The sequence below is a fragment of the Poecilia formosa genome, unplaced genomic scaffold (genome assembly GCF_000485575.1).
Source record: "Poecilia formosa unplaced genomic scaffold, Poecilia_formosa-5.1.2 Scaffold60, whole genome shotgun sequence".
Classification (NCBI taxonomy): Eukaryota; Metazoa; Chordata; class Actinopteri; order Cyprinodontiformes; family Poeciliidae; genus Poecilia; species Poecilia formosa.
In genome coordinates this window covers 41,938-63,701 of record NW_006799999.1, presented here as the reverse complement: position 1 = coordinate 63,701, position 21,764 = coordinate 41,938, and the positions used below count along the sequence as shown (strand labels likewise).

General features: G+C 37.8%; 1 protein-coding gene across 1 annotated transcript in view; it reads left to right on the top strand.

The window, feature by feature from the left end:
• lgr4 (leucine-rich repeat containing G protein-coupled receptor 4) overlaps window positions 1–17,216 on the top strand; it is a 29,260-nt gene extending 12,044 nt beyond the window's left edge. The window contains exons 3-18 of the mRNA XM_007553868.2: window positions 2,838–2,909; window positions 3,441–3,512; window positions 6,140–6,355; window positions 8,062–8,133; window positions 9,110–9,178; window positions 10,615–10,686; window positions 10,826–10,897; window positions 11,074–11,142; window positions 11,235–11,306; window positions 12,722–12,787; window positions 12,879–12,950; window positions 13,049–13,120; window positions 13,214–13,339; window positions 14,700–14,797; window positions 15,529–15,582; window positions 15,700–17,216. Coding sequence (XP_007553930.1) covers window positions 2,838–2,909; window positions 3,441–3,512; window positions 6,140–6,355; window positions 8,062–8,133; window positions 9,110–9,178; window positions 10,615–10,686; window positions 10,826–10,897; window positions 11,074–11,142; window positions 11,235–11,306; window positions 12,722–12,787; window positions 12,879–12,950; window positions 13,049–13,120; window positions 13,214–13,339; window positions 14,700–14,797; window positions 15,529–15,582; window positions 15,700–17,105 — 2,680 coding nt within the window. The 3' untranslated portion in view covers window positions 17,106–17,216. The remainder of the gene's footprint in view (window positions 1–2,837; window positions 2,910–3,440; window positions 3,513–6,139; window positions 6,356–8,061; window positions 8,134–9,109; window positions 9,179–10,614; window positions 10,687–10,825; window positions 10,898–11,073; window positions 11,143–11,234; window positions 11,307–12,721; window positions 12,788–12,878; window positions 12,951–13,048; window positions 13,121–13,213; window positions 13,340–14,699; window positions 14,798–15,528; window positions 15,583–15,699) is intronic.
• Window positions 17,217–21,764: the final 4,548 nt, after the last annotated feature.

The window sequence follows — 21,764 nt, the reverse complement described above, 5'->3', positions numbered from 1 at the left end:
ATCACATTACAATTGAATAATTTTAATGTATTTTGTTGGGGTTTTATCTGATACTCCAAAACAAATTGGCACATAATCAAGGAGTTTAAACAATAACGGGCAAAGATTTTTTAAAACACTTTCTGGTATAATACAATATTTTACCACCAAGACAACCAGAAGAAATCCAGTTTGAGATGTAAGGGACATAAGTAACATGTGGAAGAAGGAGTTCTAGACAGGTGAGACCAAAAGTTTAACCCTAAACACACTTTTCTCCACTAAGACACATGGTCATGGCAGTATCATGCTGCTGCGATGATTCTCTTCAGAAGGGACGTTGAAGCTGGTCTGAGCTGATGGGAATATAGAGGGAACCAAATGTAGACAAAAACCTGTTTGAGCAGTTGAAAAATTAAAGTTGAGGCTGGCGTTCTTCCAATGCAAGAACCTAAAGATGCAGCCATAATTCTGATTGAATGGGTAAAAATGTCAGTCTCTGCAAGTGCAAAGGTAATTGAATTTAAACTATCGACTCCAGGGGTTCAGTACAAATGCACACAATATTTATTTTAAATTCTTTTACCTAAAAACTTTCAAAACCTTCCATGGCTTTTCTTCTACTTCACAATTACACCACAAAGTAAAACTCCAGTAAATTTATCTTATAACATAAAAGTGTGGAAAAAGTTGAGAAGTTGTGAATGTTTTTGAAAGTAGTAAAGAAACATTATAAACCATATATAGATTAAACTGACTCAAACCAGGGCAGGTACATATCTGAAATGAGATGTGTTCATTTGGCAACAATGCACATAAGAATTGAAGTCATGCTGTTCACTTCATCATCATCGTGTCACCTGTTTAACAGCGGTACAGAAACTGCCTTGAACGTGTAGAAACGTATCGAGAGTTTGTGTGTGTGAAGTGGAGTTTGGTTTTTATGTATAATGACGTCCCAAAGAAAAAGTTTCAACTTTGTCATTTAATTTACAGTGTAAGGCAGACTTGTTGGAGAAGTGTTGCACAACTAGAAGAGTGTGCCTCTTCTTCGTGACAGCTGTCAAAGCCCTGGAGCAAACGGGTGATAAATCACCTGGAAGGTTAAAGTGGAGAAGCACTTTCGGTTGTGAAACCGGTAGCCAAACTGAAACATTTGTCAAATCCTGTTTGTTCTTATTTGCAGTTACCAAATAAAACTTAGTTCATTTTGCTGCCACTTTGAAGATTGTTTTGATAAATTTGGGTTTGAATCTAATTTTTTTTCTAAATGTTTTTCAAAGATACTGACCATTCATACATTTTAACTTGGAGTAGCAGCCACTGTGTTTTAATATCCTGGTGTTGGCAGTTTGAATTTTATGATCTAAATTAATAACCTGACTGTAAGGATAAATTAATAACAAATAATTATCGGGGACTACTGGTAACTAAGATGTGATTACATCATGTTGGTTTTCAAAAACCTCAACTGTTTTCATAACAAATATCTCAAATGCAAAATATACGAGGGATTAAATTATATTTCCACCTACTAATGATGTGCAGATATTCTGAGTTAAGCCAATGTCATAAGAGGGACCCGCTAGCCATTTTGCATGCCATTTTAATTTTATTTTATATTTGTTTTGTTTTAGTTAATTTTATTGTATTTTATTTACCACCTACAAAGCAAGATGGCAAAACATCTCAAATGTTTTATTAGAATAGAAGAACACAAGCAAATACATGTTTTGAGTGAAATAATTGCATGCTACCTTGTTGTTTTAAATATGTCTTAAAAGTAACCACAAACTAACTAATATAATAACAAAAAGACAACTGTACTTTTCTACGCTAAGTAGAAATGATCATTCTTTTCAACCCCAACTTGATTTGACTTTGGGCTGCTGGAATAAAAATGTTAAGATTTCTGCTTCCCTGTGATATCAGTCACATTCTTGCTTTTTTCAAGGCCTTAGTTTTTATATATATCGCATAGAGTGAAGCAACATGTCTTAGGACCTCATAAAGTATAAAGTCGTCCAACACTCTCACTTTCTCAAAGGATGCAGTCTCACAGTTTATTTGCCTGTGGTGCTAAACCAAAGTGGATATTCCCCATTTGAATATCCACGAATAGATAGGTAGCACTCTCAACAAACTCCAGGCCAGGGTTGAGTAATCTCTCACACCTACTGGTGCTCTAACATAGCCAGTTCTGGTTCTCAGCCTCACACATAGCAGCTCTTGTTGCTGGGAACTCGGCCTGGTCTGACTCATGTTGCATGGCGATAAATCTCCTGCTAATCTCTCAGGCAAGATAGTGTACTTGGGCTTCATGTCCCAGTCAGCTTGTCCCATGCTTATTTACACCCAGGTTTCCTATTTACTTCCTGTTCCCAGCAGGAAAGGGAGGTGTCCCCTCTCTCTTAAATAATTTTGACACGCACTGAAGCAGCTGTTTGATAATAACAGTTCCAGGGGAATATAGGTTGCGTAACCCTAAGAGGGATTAATTATTTTGTTCAATGTTTTTGTGAAAGGACTACTTGCTATTGAAGTTGCAGTTACTAAAAAAAGGGGATCTAACGAAATAGTTATCCATAGGCAGGTATAATCTACGTTGGGCGATAGAAGAAGAGACGAAAGGCCATGACAAAAGTACATGTCTTTGTCACCTTGAGCTCCATAATCAGCTTGAGAGGTGGAACCTAAGCTGCCCAGGGCGTGTGGGCTTTTAAAGCTACAGCAATGATTGATTTAAAATTCTGTTGTGCTTTACCGTTTCAATACAAAGAAATAAAGTATAGTGAATGTTTTTGAAATGTGTGCAAGCTTAATAATTAAATGTAATTTCGACTCATTATCTCATTCAGACGACTCGCTGGGAATGACCTGACATTCATCCACCCTGACGCCCTGTCTGGTCTGCATCAGCTCAAAGTCCTGTAAGCATGCACCCTCCCTGCCAATGTACACAAGCATCTGCATACAGACTTACAAATATGGCAATATAAAGTTTTCCGCATGACAGGCTTAGTGTAAATGGTGAAGTTTGGTATATCATGCGTTTTGTTCATCTCGGTCCAAAATCTGTATGAGACAGACCCAACAGGAACAGTGAATACAAGAACTGCTTTAATTTTAGAGCTTCATCATCCAGGTTGCATCAGACTAGTTGTGCACACATTGTCTGTCCTAAAAGATACACAAAGGGTATTTTCTGTTGATTTTGCGCCAAGTAAATAAGTCGTAGTCCTGTTTTCTTCACCAACTGAATTGGATTGCACCTGCCTGTGTTCATTGATTAAGCTTTCATCTAAGCGTGTGAACTTCAGGTTAACACCTTTAGATGTGTGACAGGGTAGCTCTAATCTGTGTTGTTGTGTGAACTTGCTTAAAATTTATAATAATAAAATATTTTTCTGGCCTTGACTTACATTTGAATCGGTTTTTTTTTTGGTTTTTTTTCCTTTCAGGATGCTGCAAAATAATCAACTTAAATCTGTCCCCAATGCAGCATTGAAAAACCTTCACTCGCTCCAGTCTCTGTAAGTCTTCAGTATGAACACACACATACATGCACATATGTGTTTTCATAATTATTTATGGGTGTTTTCTTTTGCAAAACCTTTATATTTGGGTGGAGCTTCCTGTCCAGCAGTAATACCACAAGTATACACAATACCACAAGAACCCAAGGCTATTCCAAAAGCAGAACTAAGGTTTTATATGCATCTTCATCATGTGTGTTTATGCGTCTCTGCTGTCGCAGTAAAGAAAAAAAAAAATAATTGGTACATGTTATATGAAAGCTTAAAGTCAAGTACTGAGCGCTCTAATCAGAGTGCATGTGGAGTTCACACCATTGAAATAAGCACAGCAGCAACTGATAAATATCTCGTTAATTCCCCCAGCACTTCAGCTTTGCTTTGTATTCAGTGTTGATTATACAAATCTAATTCAAAACTCAGTATGATTATCTGCTAACAGTCAAGATAACATGTTACAGACGTGTGTCATCGCAATAATAAACATTTTACCTCCCAAATTCCAAAATGTCTGCACTGACCTTGTTTTATTATTCATTCCAACACTCTGACTTGCTGTCTTCTTGAATGACTGTTCTGTTCTGCAGTCTGCATTTATTTCACATAATAAGCAAATAATCACCGAGTCTTGGGGATTATTGTGAGAGGTGATTTTTTTTATTATTATTATTATTTTTAAGTGAAACATCCAGTTGAGGGGCAAATATCATAATTTGAGACTGTCTTGCTAAATTTGGGTTTTACAGTCTTGCATATAACTACTGCATCACAAAATGCCCACATTTGTTATGAGAAGGTTTGATTATATGTGAAAACTTTCCTCTTATTAACAATAACCTTTGTGCACTTGGGCATTATCTTTGCTCATTTTCAGTTTGTACTGATTTTTTTTTCTTTTTTCTTTAGAAGATTGTGAATGTCATCTTGTTTCTGCCTGTAAAATGTTATTGTTCAAAGCTTCCTCCCCCACTTGCCTTCATCTTTGATACAATTTGAAGGTCTTAGCTTTGTATCTGTTGCCTCCCTCCACAATGTGCCTTTGAGCTTGACAGGGACTTAGAGTAATGAGTTCAGCTGCCGAGATGTGCTAAAAATTCAGTTTTCACCAATCTCTCTTGTTTTTTTCCTCCCCCTGTACTTTACATCTCCTTTCTCCTTTAAATTGCCTTTTCATGTCTATAACAGATGTCTTTCTTTTTGTTCATAGTTTTAAGTTCTGTTGCTTAAGAAATATGCTATGCAAAAGGAAAGACTTGGTTAGTAATAAGCCTTTGATAGCTAAATGTCAATCAAGACTGTTTTCCTTCCAGCGCAGATACTTGAGGAATTTTGAGGGAGGGTGAGACTCACATTCAGGGAAGATAGTAGGACAAAACTGCTTGGTTCAAGTGAAAAAAACACTCATAAAGCTTAAACAAAGACAACTTTATTTTGTTCAGTCATCTTCAAGGAAATGTTTGTCCATCAGAAATCTCTGTCAAGTGTAAAGATTCCACATCTCCTCTGTCCTCTTTAAATATAATTTACATTTGGTGTTATTTTATGTTGAGATCCTGCAGTGGACATAATTTGGTTTTGATTATTGGAAGAAAGAAGTGGACAGGTCTGCCTATAACTTGGATTGCATCATGACTCTCCTTACATTTGATAGTTCTTGCTCTTAAGCAGTGGAGCTACAGATTAATGCTTTCTAATGTTTTGCTACTTTTGTAATCCATTAACTGGAATCAGAGCACACTGGCAGTGTCCAAGTGTACAATCTAGAAGTGTTGTTTGGTATCAGTCATATTTTTCCTGACAGTGGCGCTAAGATGTTTGTTTGAAGCAGCAGCTGCAACAGAATATTTACAACCATACAAACCACATCTAAAAAATATTGAAATACTTTCAAAGACAGCTAACACTTTATTTGACGGGGTGTGAATAAGACTGTAATGACACTGTCATAAACATGACATAACACCTGTCATGAATATAAAGAAGTCTTTATGAATGTCTATGACTGTTGTTATGAAGTGTCATTCGGTAAATAATGACACTTAATGCAAAGTTTCTCTAAAAGTTGCATTGAAAGTCCATTAAAAATGCCAACTTTGCATTAAAAGTGTCATTATTTACCGAATGACACTTAATGACAACAGTCGTAAACACTCAAAGACTTCTTCATGTTCATGACAGGTGTTATGTCATGTTTATGACAGTGTTATGTCAGTCTTATTCACACCCCTTCAAATAAAGTTTTACCCAAAGACATTTAAATGACACATATATTAAAACTGTAATAATTAGTCAGCACTGTGATTAAAGCATTTAAACATGAGCATCTTAAGCTTTATGGAATCATATTAGGGAGTATTATGTTCATTTTAATTCAGCAAACTGTATTTAGAAACATCAAGGTTGTTGTTGTATTTTGATTTTAAAGCTTTTGCTCTCAAAGGAAATTGACAACAACATGTCCGTCAGTGAGTCTGGGTACTTCAGAAATCATAAAATGAAACCCTTCATTTAAAAAATTTATACATTTATTTCAGCATGTGGAAACAAGACATTGAAAACGTTGTTTATTATCGGTGTAGTTTCATATACGTGGGATTAATCCACTGATGTTTTTTCTGGGTCTGTAGCCGCCTGGATGCCAACCACATTACAACCGTTCCTGACGACAGCTTCGAAGGTCTGCAGCAGTTGCGTCACCTGTGGCTGGATGACAATCACCTGACAGACGTCCCCGTCAGTTCCTTGAGACACCAGTCAAATCTTCAAGCTCTGACTCTGGCACTCAACCGGATCTTGTATATACCAGACAACGCCTTCGGAAACCTGACGAGTCTAGTTGTGCTGTAAGTCTTATTAAGCTTCGGGTCTGATTGTGGTTTAGGATATGGTTTTACACTGCGGCATTGAATGTTTACAATGTGATTCACTCGTTTCTCTGGAGAGTTTGCCATAGTGAAGGGTGTGTGCAGAGTAGTGTAACCATCATACCATGAAGTGTAATTTGCTATTTACACTGGTGTCTTCAGCATAAGCTGTTAAATATGTTCATTAGATCAAGTACACTTTGGCTTTGTTTATCGTTGGTCAACCTGCAGTGTAAATACAGGTCAGTGTTCAAGCATTATTTGAGGTCTGAAAGCACTGCATCTCTTTCGTTATTTTGACCATTTCTCATTTTCTGCAAATAAATACTAAATTTTTGCTTGGACTTTCAGTAGTTCATAGAATAAAAGAACAATGATCATTTTATTCAAACATATACCTATAAAAAGTAAAATCAGGGAAATTGATAATTTTAAGTGGTCTCTTAATTTTTTCCAGAGGTTTATATAGTATTAAAGTTGTATGTCAAAAACGATTTGTTCCCTTATTAATAATAGCCAGTGGAAATGTGTTCTTGGCATTATTGCAATCAAAATCAGCTGACCAGCCTTTTGCTTGTTCCATCCATCCATTTTCTTTACACCCATGTCCCTCAGTGGGGTCGGGAGGGTTGCTGGTGCCCATCTCCAGCTAACGTTCCGGGCGATAGGCGGGGTCACCCTGGACAGGTCGCCAGTCTGTCACAGGGCAACACAGAGACACACAACCATGCATACACACATTCACATCTAGGGGCAATTTGGAGAGGCCAATTAACCTGACAGTCATGTTTTTGGACTGTGGGAGGAAACCGGAGTACCCGGAGAAAACCCACGCATGCACAGGGAGAACATGCAAACTCCATGCAGAAAGACCGGGGCCAGGAATCGAACCCAGAACCTTCTTGCTGCAAGACAACATCTCTATCACTGTGCAGTTTGCTTGTTCTTTTACCCAATTTATATTTGATGAACTGCAAGTCTTTGGGGCCTTTCGGCATCTCCTATAGATCCCCTATAAGAGAATGGGCCATTACAAAATATTAACATCCAGACTGGATGGACAGTTTTTAAGTGAGACTGCAGGATCTCACTCAAAGAAGTCTGGCAGCTAAAACACCTACATCCTCCACTTATGTGACACGTGTAACCTGGGAGGTTGATGGATCCATGCTTCTATAATGATATTTGGACATTTCAGGCCATAGCTTTTCTATATTATCTCCCACACAGGTGACAACTCAGAATTTTCTTTGGTGGCAAATGTGAGAAACTCACATTTCGGGGTTTCAGTGTGGAAAAAGATGATAATGCCCAAACAGTGATATTGAATTAGGTTTATTGTGTTTCGTAGACGGAGAGAAAAACAGCACCGTCCACATTGGGAGCTTGCATTAGATACTGTGTGATTTCACCAAAGTTGTTATTGCTGTTCCACATTTGGACAAACACAAACATCCAAGCACCCATGCACACTGAGTGGTACTGGTGAAGGTTTGTATAAACATACCAGAATAAACAGGAAGAGATGACCTGAATTTATTAGTGAGTTCAGCTCTGCTGTGGAGTACGAATACAGTACAGATGCTTGATTTACTGACCCTGCTCCGCATTTAAAAAAATATTTGTGTTCAGTTTATAAAGTCTTGTTGAATATCTCAGAGATGCAACTTATTTTGCTTTTCTAGGCATCTTCATAACAACCGAATTAAGGAGATAGGAGCCAACTGTTTCGTTGGATTGGTGAACCTGGAGACGCTGTAAGTCTGCAGTTACTCTGTATTTTGTTTATATGTGTGTGCAGATGTATACTTGCATGCCTGCGTGTGTTTATGTATCAGTTTGAGTCAGTTTGGGTTTTTGGACTCTTGTTTGTATGTGCCAACAGCTCCCCCACCCATCTCTGCTACAGTCCTCAGACATCATTGTGTCCACTTCCTCCTTTAATTGCTCTAGGATAAATAGAGCAAAGTACATGATGCTTATCAAAATTTCCCTCCCAACCGTTCACTTCCTACTGGCTCACAGCCTTACCTAATGACAAAAACATTAATCTTCTCTGAATGGTCAGCTGAGAAATATGAAATTGAACTGTTGTTGTTCATTTCTTGAATATTGAAGATTTGAAGGCAATTTGCCTTTTTAAGAAATTGTCTAACATCCTGATAAAGTAAAATGACTGTGAAATGTTTTGTACATGGTAATCATTTCACACTTTCACCAATTGTTTCATTATATTGGAAAAAAATGTGTTAGTTTACCATCAGTCTGCGTATGAAATATAATGTATCAAATAAAATGAATTTCACCACAGACATTTTGTAGCTTTGTTAGATGATTCATGCGTGACATTTTGGAGGCTGCCATTGGAAACATTTAAGACTTTTTTTTTAATACACTTTGACAGCAGATTTTTGAAAGCAAATTTCCATTTGTATTTATTTTCATAATCCAATAAACTACTTAACAAGACACATCATGGAATCAGTTTATGTATAAATTTATTATTGAACAAAGGGGATGTGTTTATGAAAGCTATGGTTCTGATCCCGGTTATGATAATTAAAGAAATCCATCTGAAGCTGTTGAAATCTAATAGGCTCTTCCTTTCCCCACATTTCACTTAAGTTTGATTAAAATTACCTTAAAGGCAGTCCATAATTTTCACATAGACACAAGCTAATTGCAGCAATCTTACACTGTGACTCAAATACCTCTGTCTCTCTCTCTGTTTAGAGATCTTAATTTTAACAACTTGAAGGAGTTTCCTAAAGCAATAGAGGCCTTGCCCAAACTGAAAGAACTGTAAGTATATAACGATTTAAGATAAGGGCTATTAAAGCTATGAGTAACCCCTTTTGCTGTGTTGTACGTCTTAAAAAATACAAGTACTTTAGTATTTGAGCTATAAGTTTGAGAAGATGAACATTTTAATGCAGTGAAAACAAGCAGGGTTTTCTGGCTTATGCTGAGTGTGAAAGTATTTACTTATGAAAATGTCTCTTGTTTTTACAGTTAAATATGAGACGATCTGTGAAAAGATCGAGCTCCTCCACCCTCTCTAGTGCTGCTATTGCCGTCTGAAGAAAGTCACTGCTCCAGGTCAAAAACAACCAATCAGAGCCAGGAAGAATGTCTTAGTGCTGTCAGTCATGCTTATAAACCTGCTGCTAAATGCGCTAATGGCAAAGAAACAATTTACCACTATAGGAAAACCATTTATCCTCTGTCACCAGTGGCAATAATAACTTGCCTTAGCATTCGTGGCAGTCTATGTTGTGGTGAACCAGCTGTAGCATAGGAAAGAGCAAGGGGGGTCATGTGAGTGGTGCGCACACACGTGTGATTGACAGCGCCAAGATCCTCCTGGCTCTGATTGGCTGTTGCTGACTGAGTGGTGTATTTCTGCAGGTATTACTGGGAGAAAGCAGAGGAGCTTGATTTTATTTTCATATTATCTTTCTTACATTATACACTCATGACATAATGGTAGTTTTAACAAATATGCAAAAAATATACTTCTTTTAAAAGCTATGTACTATGGCTTTAAGACTGGACTAAAGTTCTTGTGAAGATTTTGTTTACATGACCTCAAACAAACTTGAAAACCAGTAGCTGGATGAAAACAATTCTGTTTTCATCCAGTGGCTGTTTTCATCCAGTGGGCCAAAAGTTTACCACCACAGCAATGTCGAAAACACATTACCTGATTTAACAAACTCTTGATGTTTTTTGGTTTAGGGGAAATTACTTGTTTACAGATTGCTTTAGATATGTTTTCCACTTTATATTGAAGCCATCATTTAAAAAACTGTATTTTGTTTTTGATTCATTATCTTTGGTAGTAAAATGAGTTTGAGATACTTGACAAAAAAACTAAATGAAAGAAATCTGCAACTGAACAAGTACTTCATTTTTTATGTCAATATTTTGAAGAACATTTTGCTTCTTAATTTCAATAAGAGAGGAGAGCACAATGAAAATAACACAATCAAACTAACAACTTCCAGGCTGTTAGTTTGAAGGCTTCTTTACCTAAAACAGTTGGAAAAACAAATTTATTTATTTAAATTTTTAAAATATTTTCTGGCTTTTTCTGTTTGGTTTTAATTTGATGGAACTAACTATGCTTGCTGCTTTATCATGTTAGTTTTGGCCTTTTGCGTTATATTGTCTTTGTCACATTAACCTGACAGTGGCGATAAGCATCTGATCGCTGTCCCTTGACTTTTGTTCTGCAGTGGGTTTCACAGCAATGATATTGCTGCCATTCCAGAACGGGCCTTTCATAACAACCCCATGCTGCGAACCATGTAAGGTCAAACTCACATAATGGAATAGTCTACATTTGTTTTCATCTTTAAAGGACACAAGTTCAAGGCACAGAACAAATGTCCAGAAGATGGTGCCATACTCATTGTGCTCTCCTCTCTTATTTTGGTCTCGTTTCAGACACTTTTATGACAACCCTCTGTCTTTTGTGGGAGCTTCAGCTTTCCAAAATCTCTCAGACCTGCGGTCTCTGTAAGTTTGACTTTGAACCACGAGTTACTATCTGTGTGACCTCTTCAAGTCAGCTGTGATCAAAACAAGTCCTAAGCTAATTATATGTGGTTTATAGCATCCATGTGTCATCCCCATCAACACATACCACAGTTTTTACGATAAATATTCCAGTATTAATTATAAGCATTTTGCAGAATGTTGCGTGGTGCCAGTCTGATGAAGGACTTCCCCATCCTCACATGGACTAACAATCTGGATAGTCTGTGAGTAATACAACATTTTATTCTTTGCTGCTTATTTGTGTTTCAGATGCAAATAAATAGTGTGATTTTTGTTTATTTATTTTTATCTCTAGGACCCTCTCAGGTACCAAGATATCATCCATACCTGCTGATCTGTGTGAAGATCTCAAGTTCCTTCAGACACTGTAAGAGACTCTTCCAGTTACAGTATTGTGCGTTTCTTTAGAACTGGAAAATGTATACAATTACGACCACCATTGCAGTATTAGTGTCTGAAATATTACAATTGCAAAAAACTGGGATATTATAACTCAGGGTGCTGGTGCATGAAACTTTTGCTAGTAATAAATTTGACCTTTTGGATTGTCCTTGATGCAAATGATGATGTTTAGTATTAATTGCTGATTCTGACAGAGTGGAGGTGACATTGTGATGATTAATTGTAATCAACATTGTCATTGTAATATCAGTAATAGTATTGCAAGTACATATTTTGCTGACATTGTGAAGCTCTACTTTACAAATGCCTCTCTCAGACTGACAGCAGGGGGTCCATTCATTTCTGAGTAGTTCTGTTGTCGATGTAAATCACATCATCCAGTCTGGCTTCCAGGGCTTCATCCTCTGATTTCCTGTTCGCTTTAGCTCTGGTTGTCTTAAATGCCGATGTTGATCTGGTCACAGCAGCATTGCTGAATAGTAAGGTGGTCTTAATTAATCACCTTTTACTACTTAAACAATGTGTTTTTTAATACTCTATATCATCCCAAGTTGAATGTTGCTACTATGACATTTTGGTTTGTATCTGGTCAAAAAGTATTTATGCTTATTAGAAAAGTTTGGGTTTAATTGCATACTGTGTTATTTTATACCAATCTAATGGAGTTGAGAGATGAAAAATAACATTTAAGTGACAGTAAAAATTGTGACAGCATATCATCTAACAGCAGCATATTTTCTACATGACTTCTGTAAGGTCTTAAAAGTCATATATCTTTTTTAAGCCTTAAAGATTTGAAATATGCCCATTTTTTCCCCCCATTTTCCCGTGATCTTTTTGGAGAAATGTCCTTGCGTTGTATTTTGTAGTTCAGATATAGGATTTCACATGTAATCCTATATCTGAACTACAAGCCCCATGATGCAGGGAAAGCACTTGAAATGAATTTAATTCCAGACTTTCTGCCTTCCCAACAAACCTATGAAATGATTCTGCTTCTTAAACTGACTAAACTGGTTTTAAGATTCAAAATAAATTCAGGTATTATTTTTACATTATTCTGTTCCATCATTACAGGAAAGTGTCTATTTGAGGAGGTTTGGGTTGTAAGAAAGAATCTTAATTGAAGCTTGTTGTCAGCAACTATCAAGAAACTTTCAAACCGTTATAGAAAGTTAGGTAACATTATATTTATTGTAAATTATAAAAAAAATATGTATATTGTTACGTTTATTTCATAATTAATGTAAAATTTTAATCATGTTTATCTTAAAAAGATTAAACTTAACTTGCCAATATTTGCAGAATCCTTGCTTTGAGGTATAAGCAGTTTATATAATTATTTATTTATTGAAGTTTTGGGTTTTTTCTCTTAAACAGTGACCTGTCCTACAACGAGGTGAAGCAGTTACCGTCCTTCCAGGGCTGCAGCCGGCTGCAGGAGATGTGAGTTGAATCTTTTTTGTAAATATACCGTTAGTTGTTACAATAAATGACTCCTTAAATAAATGTCAAAAATTCTTCTTGAAATCTGCAGAAGCTTCCAGCACAATCACATTCAACAAATTGACAGAGATACTTTTCAGGATCTCTCAGCGCTCCGTTTGCTGTAAGTCCTTTAAGACACGGAATAACAAAAACTAAGTCCAAGAAAAAAAACATTTTACTCCATGTTTTTGTGTTTTCTTGTAATGTGATAATTTATAGAGACCTGAGTAGGAACGAAATTCGAGTTATCCACAAAGATGCTTTCCTCAGTCTCACTGGACTCACCAACTTGTGAGTACAAACCTTACAAATCTCCTCCATGGATTTGTCCATTTTGCAAATGTTTCATAAACATTAACTGGATCTATTCAAACGATTCTGCAGAGATCTGAGTATGAACTCCCTGTCTGTGATTCCGACAACTGGACTGAGTGCCGTCATTCAGCTAAAACTTTCAGGAAACCCACAGATGAAAAATGTTCTTCCTGCAAAAAACCTGCCAAAACTCAGGTGAGAATGAACTCGTGTTTTCTTTTGCGCTTGAAGCATCCAGGAGAGAATTTACTGTGGAACTGTGACGTTTGAGTTTAAATTTAATATAAAATAACAACGTCTTTTGAGCGTCTCACAGAGTTCTGTTCAATTCATCATCTCAGAATAAAAAGACTATGGTGTAACTTCAAATGTACGAAAATATGACTTGGCAGATATGACGGCATTAATTCCTCAGCAGGGTCAGAGAAGCTGGTTTAAGTTCATGGGAAGATGGATGAAACTAAAGAGAGGGCAATTAGAAAACCACTTGAAGGCTACAAACGTTTTGATACATGGGCAAAGATTTACCTTTCAGTCGTTCCTAAGACATACAACCGGAACTATGGAATGAGTTTGTTCAAAGCATGTTCATGTGCAACAATGGGCTAAACCTGTAATTACATTTCTTTTGATGCCCTCTGCAAGCTTGGATTAATATGACTTTCCCAAGAAAATAATAAAATCTCAGTTTCTGAAAGCTGGGAGAGATGGACTTTGAGGTGTTGCCGCTTCAAAAGGTTGTTCATTAAATTATTGAATCAGGGAAAGGACCTTTCAGATTTCCATTTGTGTAAAAAAATATTTTTTTCCTCCTCCTCATGATTATGCCCTACTTTGTGTTGACAGAGCACAAACAATATGTCAATGTTTGTGCTTGTTGCATAACAAAATGGGGGAAAAGTTGAAGAGGTATTAACTGACTTCTGCAGAGTATTGTATTTGATTTCTTGAAATATACATTGTAACATAAAATGTTGAGTTACTAGTCACTGAAAAGTGATAAAAACCAAAGCACAGAGGGAAAAAGAAAGGGGGGGAAAAACCCTGAATAACAAATCTATAAATGGAAACATTAACATTTAATGAAAGGCAACCTTATCAGCCTGTGAGATGTGTTTTGTAATGATATGCGTGTTTTTTCCAAGGTTAAGGATACAAGAGTGTTTTTTAGGACTTGGACAAATTGTATCACAAAAGCACAAGCACTCCACAGGAGTAATGCAGACTGCACTGCATAAACTCACACTGAGTGCTCTGTTGTTGTTTAGTTTAGCTGATACCCTGGAAACAAATGAGAAATTGCATGCAAAGAGACAGCAAAGCAGAATCCAACTCTGCGTGTTAACATTTAATGAGGAAGCCAGGCAAATCTGTTTTCTGCATATTTGTTGCTATTCTAGGAAAACTTCCAAATATTTGGGCGAAAACAATCAGAAAGCCCAAATATTTGCTGAGCCACACACTTCTAATAATCTTTTTAGGAGTGTTTTTAAAGATGACGTGCCCATATCAACAACAGACTCTTTAATTCCTTATTTTAAATTATTGTTTGCAGGTCCATCTCTGTCCCTTATGCCTACCAATGCTGCGCGTTTATTGGATGCGACTCGGTGACGAGGTCTGCTGAGCAAACGGACGTGAAGAAATCTACAGGTGGGAATGAACGCTCGTCTTTTTTTTTAGAAATAAATAGCCGACGTGTTAACTTGTGCTGTCTCTCATAGAGGATGGATTCACGTGGTTTAGTTTAACTAAATCTCTATGTAGAATTAACAACAAAGGTTTTAAAGCTGGATTTAGAAAATAAGACTCCGCGGTAATATAAAAAAAATTCTCAGGCTCAGAGTCAGAAGAAAACCATCCAAACTATATTTAATGCAATATTCAATGACAGACTGGATAAAATGAAGACATGAGTAAACTCGTGTTAAGTTAGTCATTATTAAGACACCAAAACACAGCATTGTTTGTGATAAAATGATAAATTCAACATGAACGGGTTTTGCAATTAGTGCTATAATTTTTCTTACATGGTGTAAATATTAATTTAGAATAAATTTCAAAATAATATAAGTTAGTTTTTTTGGATGGCTGTTTATAAATCTTAAAACAGAATTATCATGATAATTTAGGTTTAAGGAAAAATGATTTAGCTATTCACCTACAGCATCAATGCAGAGTTAGAGCTGCACTAAATGTGGGTTTAATTAGAAAATGTTCATTTCAAGTCATTAGAAACTTCAAACTTCACTCTGAATTGGGGCGAAAGACTTTTTGGGATTTGTCTTGCACTTTGAAAACGTGATTTGTGTACATCTCTGCTGATTACACACATTCACATAGTCTGATCACTCTTTTTTCTGTCTGCTTTTGTGCCGTTGTAGGTGTAGAAGGTGGTGAGCAGGTCTCAATGATAATGCATTGTTCACCTTCACCAGGTAAACGGTCAAGCCTCTCTAATCTTGTCTCTGTGTTTATGAAACAATGCAGAAAAATTCTTAAAATGATCTTATTACATTTTAATTGCTAAGCATCTAAACTGTTTCTGTGTTCAGGAGCCTTCAAGCCTTGTGAGCACCTCTTGGGGAACTGGATGATTCGTCTGACAGTGTGGTTTATCTGCCTGGTGTCGCTGGTCTTCAACAGCCTGGTGCTGGTGACCACCTTCTCGCCCGCTCACCGAGCTGCCGGTTATTCCCACTACCTGACTCCATCTTTGTCACCAGCCAGGCTGCTAATGGGTCTGCTGGCCCTGGCCAACCTGCTCACTGGCCTGTACGTCGGCATTCTGACCGTGCTCGACGCGGCAACGTGGGGATCCTTCGCTGAGTTCGGCGCGTGGTGGGAGATGGGTCCCGGCTGTCAGATCACCGGAGCTCTCGCCGTGTTCTCTTCGGAGTGGTCGGTGCTGCTGCTGGCGCTGGCAGCCGTGGAGCGCAGCATGGCGGTCCGGATGATCCTGGGAAAAGTGCTGATGTCGCCCAGGAGGAACGGCAGTAGCCATCGCAGGTGTTTTAGAGGTTACCAGTGCTTTGGCCTGGCCGCAGGGCTGCTGGGGTTGCTGGCGGCGGCCGGAGCATGTCTGCCTCTTCTGACCTTCAGCGACCAGTCGTCTTCTCCCCTCTGCCTGCCGTTCGCTGGTGGGGAGAGTCCGGCTCTCAGTGTCACAGTCATTCTGGTCCTGCTCAACGCCCTGGCTTACCTCTTCACAGCTGCAGTTTACACCCAGCTCTACTGCCACCTCGGCAGGGTGGAGCTGGCGGACCCAGAGCAGACCGGCGCCCTCCGTCATGTCGCCTGGCTCATCTTCACCAACTGCATCTTCTTCTGTCCCGTCGCGGCTTTTTCCTTCGCCCCTCTCCTGACCGGCTCCACGGCCGGCGGCCCGGAAATCGCCAAGTCCGTCACCCTCATTTTCTTCCCCCTCCCCGCGTGCCTGAACCCAGTGTTGTATGTGTTTTTCAGCCCGGCCTTCAGAGAGGACTGGTTAAGGCTGCACGGTCACATGGATTTGACCCAAGAGGTGAAGGCCGGCACTGAAAGCGGCTGCGACGATGGCGGTGGAGGGTCTGAGCTCACAGACGAGGGATCCTTCTCCCACCTGGGCTTTGACTGTGGTGTGTACTCTCAGCTTTGTGGAGAGACTGTGTGCGAACAGTGCGAGGCAGTCCTGCGTGCCCGGACCTGCTCTTCCCCCTCAGCCTCCTCGGTCTGCAGACATTTAGTGAAGTCTCACAGCTGTCCCACCCTTCTGGCTGGAGCCGCCATATGCCCGCGCTCCGAGGGGTTCTGGGCAGACAGCGGCACGCCCTCTGCTCAGTCCGAGTACGCCGATGAGGGGGACTCGTTTGTTTCAGACAGTTCAGACCAGGTTCAAGCCTGTGGCAGAGCCTGCTTCTGCCAAAGCAGAGGACTTCCTCTTGTACACTACTCATACAACATACCTCGAGTCAAAGACTAAGGTTGCCTCAGTGCTCCAGTACGTCAGTGTGCACAGATATGTCTGTCATGTGAATTTAGATTCTTCAAGATTATGTAATTTTTTTTTATATATAAATATATATGTCAGATACACACACATATATATATATATATATATATATATATATATATATATATATATATATATATATGTCAGAAAAGAAAATGTGCCAACTACCTTTGCAATTCATCAAGCACTTATGTTTGTAATTACTGTTAGCAAAGATGCAACCAATCATTGAAAGGGAATTTCCAGCAGAAAGATAATTTCTAGATGAAATGAACTGAGTACTTCATGTTACAAACTGCTCAACTAAAGAAAACCTGACCACCGGTGCCTGCCTGCCTCTTGCGATCAACTGACATGACGACGACGCAAGCTAAAGGGGGTCAAAGATGTAATGATTTTTTTTTATTATCATCTGTTCTGTACTGATAAGCTTTGTTAAGGTATCATGCAACAAATTTTAACATGTCTCCACAGCAAGTTTATTTTTTTAATTTGATGATTTTATATATAAATGTAGCAAATGTAATAATCATTGTTAGATTTTTTTTTTAGGGTTGTTTTGTGTGTGTATGTGTGAATGTTTAAGGTGATCCAGGGTTCCAACACATTTTCCAGGTCCAGATGAGATTGGAAAAACAAAATAGGAAAAGTTATTGTATTTTCAGACTTCTCTTTCCCATTTTCTAAAAATTGTGTTCTTTGTTATATCCTTCCCACTTTGTGTCCATCTTTTCTTCGTTGTGTCATTTCCTTCCCTACTATCTTATGTCCTTCTGTCTTTACATTTTGTTCCCTATCTATCCTCCTCATTTTCTTGTTTTTCTTCCTCTTAATGTCTTTTATCCCCCTTCTCTTCTTCCTTATGTCCTTCCTTTATTGTCACCTTATGACCTTCTCCTTCCCTCCTGTCTGCTTTTTCCTACATTTCCCTTTTTTCAGTGAACTTCAATATTAAATATAAAAGAACGCTGGAAAGTTGAGTCATGAAACGTAAGCGATCAATGTATTGGAATCCTGGTGACGTTCACCTTGTGAGGGTTGAATGATTTAGCATCGATAACTACTAGCCAATGAGCACGTGATTGTCACACACCGGCGCAGCAATGGTGGAGGTCAGTCTGTAAGAAAAAAAAAAGTCTTTTGCTTTAACCTCCTCATACTAAGAATGTGATAAAAGTAGCAGATATCACTGTTTTAACAACTGTGTGTGTTCACTTTGACACGTGTTATTTATTGTTTAAGCAGACAGTAGTGTTTGGGTGGAGGCGGATTTGTGGTGGCCTCCGAATAATAAGTACACAAGTCTTTATAATCCAAGCATTCACCAAAACAGCGCCTCTCTTTTTATTCCTGTCTTTCATTAGGTCAAATTAGGAAAATCTCACCTTCTTTAAAACTTTGAACTTTTTATCCTGTTTGTTTTTTCCTTCTTCTTCTTCTTCTTCTTCTTCTTCTTCTTCTTCTTCTTCTTCTTCTTCTTCTTCCAGACTTTGTAATGAAATAGTGTTGCTTTGACTGTATCTTCTGTCTATTTTGAGCCTCGTTAAATAATCCTTGCCAGTTATGGTACAATTCAGTTTAATTGAGTCTCCATCCAAGTTAAACTCACGAACGAGTTTAACTTTCTGTGCTGTTTAACGACTGGCAACCAGCCGAGTCAACAAGAAAGTATAGAAACCTGCTCCAAATAAAACAAAACGGACCAACATATATCCACATTTTATTTTATTTTTTTGTGGCTTGAAATGTATACATTATGGTAAGAAATGGTTAAAATATGGTATGAGATAACATATTTATTCTCCTGACAAGTTCCATTATCGGTGATTTCTTACTGTGTCCTTAATTAGGTTTTTTTTTGTTTTTTTTATGTATGTGACAAAAAGAGCATTATTGTATTACAAAGTGAATAAGTGTAGATGTCTTTTCATCCTGACCTGGTTGAGACTGGGCGTGACAGAGTCTGACGGATGTTTAGTGTGCTCAAGCATGACTGCACGCATTGAGGTGGTCACACCCTCGGAGCATGTATCCACAAGCGCCCGCCATGCGAGTGCTCAGGAATTCAGGCAATGTAGGGAACTGCTCTCCTCCAGCACCGAGACGTTCTCCTGTCTTCTTTAGGCTCCAGTCTGTGTTCAGTTTGATTATTGTAGACACATCTTACAACAAGACGCATCGATTCTCGGTTTGGTTTTGCCACCTGATCTCCTGTCTACTGAAAATGTACGAATCTTTCAGTGGTTTATTTTTTTTTAATATATATTTTTAATGTAAATTATTTGAAAAAGGAAACTCAAGAATGGGATGCTTGCTAAGGAAGCTACCTCCTTGGTTGTTGAGGCTGCCAGCAGTGCTTTGTAAAAGAGAGTCTGTTTTTATTTTTCACTGTTTGCATCCTCAGCTTTATGATGTTAACCTTGGCTGTACATCATTTTAGTAATGTACAAGTTGTGGGAGGAATCTATGTACTGTATACTGTGATTTTTTTTTTCTTGTTTCTTAACCAAATCCTAAATACGACCTTTTTTTCCTCTCATAGATACAAAATTACAGAATACATATTCATATACATTATTTCTGTTCAATTTGAATTTTACTTGTAGTTTTGTGTCAGATCTCCCTGTGTTTTTTTTTTCTTTTCAAATAGGTAAATCAATTCTTTAAATTGTGAATGAATAAAATTAAAAGAAAAAAAACATGGATCTTCTTTCATGCTCATTCAGTCTTAAATATTTAAATTTGAAGTATACTTGTTGATTTTTTCAATACGCCGTTGTGTGGAATTGAACTGTTAATTATAGCACATGTCCAAGCCAATATATCTTTACTACTTTATAAATTTGGTTTCTAAAGTAAAACTTAAAAAAAGATACTTTCTGGCCAAATTCAACTTCTCAAACTGCAGGCTTTAACTTTAGTTTTGCTACATAAAACAATAGTGCAAAGAAACAAGATATTATTTTAAAAAACATGAAATAAGAAAAATGTTAAGCTCTTCTAAAAAAAAAATCACACATTTTTCTCAATTTCTGTCATGTCAGCAGTACAGAGATCAGCCGGTTGGGAGAATCGCACCTGTTATCCTTTGACACTGGAAAAAAAAGCGTTTTGTTTCCACAAATATATATCTGCATCTTTACTGGCTTGCTCTGTTTTCATGGTCAATCTAAAGATGACTGATTAAAGTAGGTAAATATCTCTTTAAATGAATCATACAAAGTGTTTGTTTTCCTGAGACTGAATCCCAATCCTCACCATCAGCATAACGGTGGCTACAGGAGCTGCAGTTCCCCCTTGTGGTGGCTGAAAAGAGGAATCCATTTTGCTCAACAGAGGAGTTGAAAAGTTACAATTTTCATGCTAACTTTTTGGGTTTGATTTAAAGAAATACATAATCTAATTCGGATCTCAAGGGTTGCATTTTAGACATTTCAGTGACAGCAAAAATGACACAACCAAGGAGCGATAAAGACTCGTACACTGTTATAAAGAGATCATAATAAAACATGTTTACTGTAGCATTGTTAGAGAGATAAATATCCATTTGTTTTAGCTTGCATACAAGCTAGTGTTGGTACTGCAGCACAGCTAGCAAATACAGGAAACTACAACAGTAACAGTTACATAATGATACTTTACAAGAGAGTCGCATGATTGTTTATGATCTATTTATTGATTTAAAAAAAAATACTTTTTACCTTTTGAGGCAAAACAGTATTGAAGTGAGCATGTTTAGTTGTTTTTAATTTAAATATTACCATATTTTGCAGACTATGGGGTACCTCACTATAAGCTGCATTGACAACGGTTTTTTAAAAAACTGGAAACTTAAATTTATAAGCCGCACCGGGCTTTAAGCCGCATGGTTCGAAGCGTGGGAAAAAAGTAGCGGCTTATCGTCTGAAAAATATGGTAAATTATTTAATATATGCCTTCTGTGTTTTGTGGGTCTATGTATCAAATTTATTGGTTTGTATATTTCTATTTTGGGGGAAAAAAATAACACAAAAAATTGCATGTAGACAAATAAAAAGTAAATGTGTATGCAAAAGAACTCAGACTTGGAATAAATAAATGCTTTGGCTACAGAGACCTAGCAGTGAACTGAAACAGTTTTTACAGTATTAAGCTGATTAAGCAGTATTAAGCTATTACCTTCTAAAACATCATGTTCTGTCACATTGAAACTTTTGGATTACCAGCTTTATGTCTTACATCTGTAAGCATCTGGGAAAATAAAGCATTGTAACGAGAACTTTTCTACTTAGCACGGTGTCACAATACTGCTGTTTCTGGCTATGGTTCAAAAAATGTTGCGTGGTTTCGTCCAGCGCGGTCATGCCATCCTGCCGTTGCTGCCGTCTTGCTCTGTCTTGATGATGAGCAGAAACGTAACGCTTGGAACTAATTTGATAAATCAAGCTTTGCTCTGAACCTTGCTGTCCTTTGCACATATAATTTGTGAGATCTGGTTAAGTGTCGAAACACCTGACAGACACAGAGGCGCTGTTGGCGCCTTTATGTGGCCAGAGAGAGACGTGTGGAAAGTTCAGTGGATCTTTTGCAGCTGTACATCAAGGCAGAAAATATTTACATTCACAGCATCAGAGGAATAACTTGCCCCAG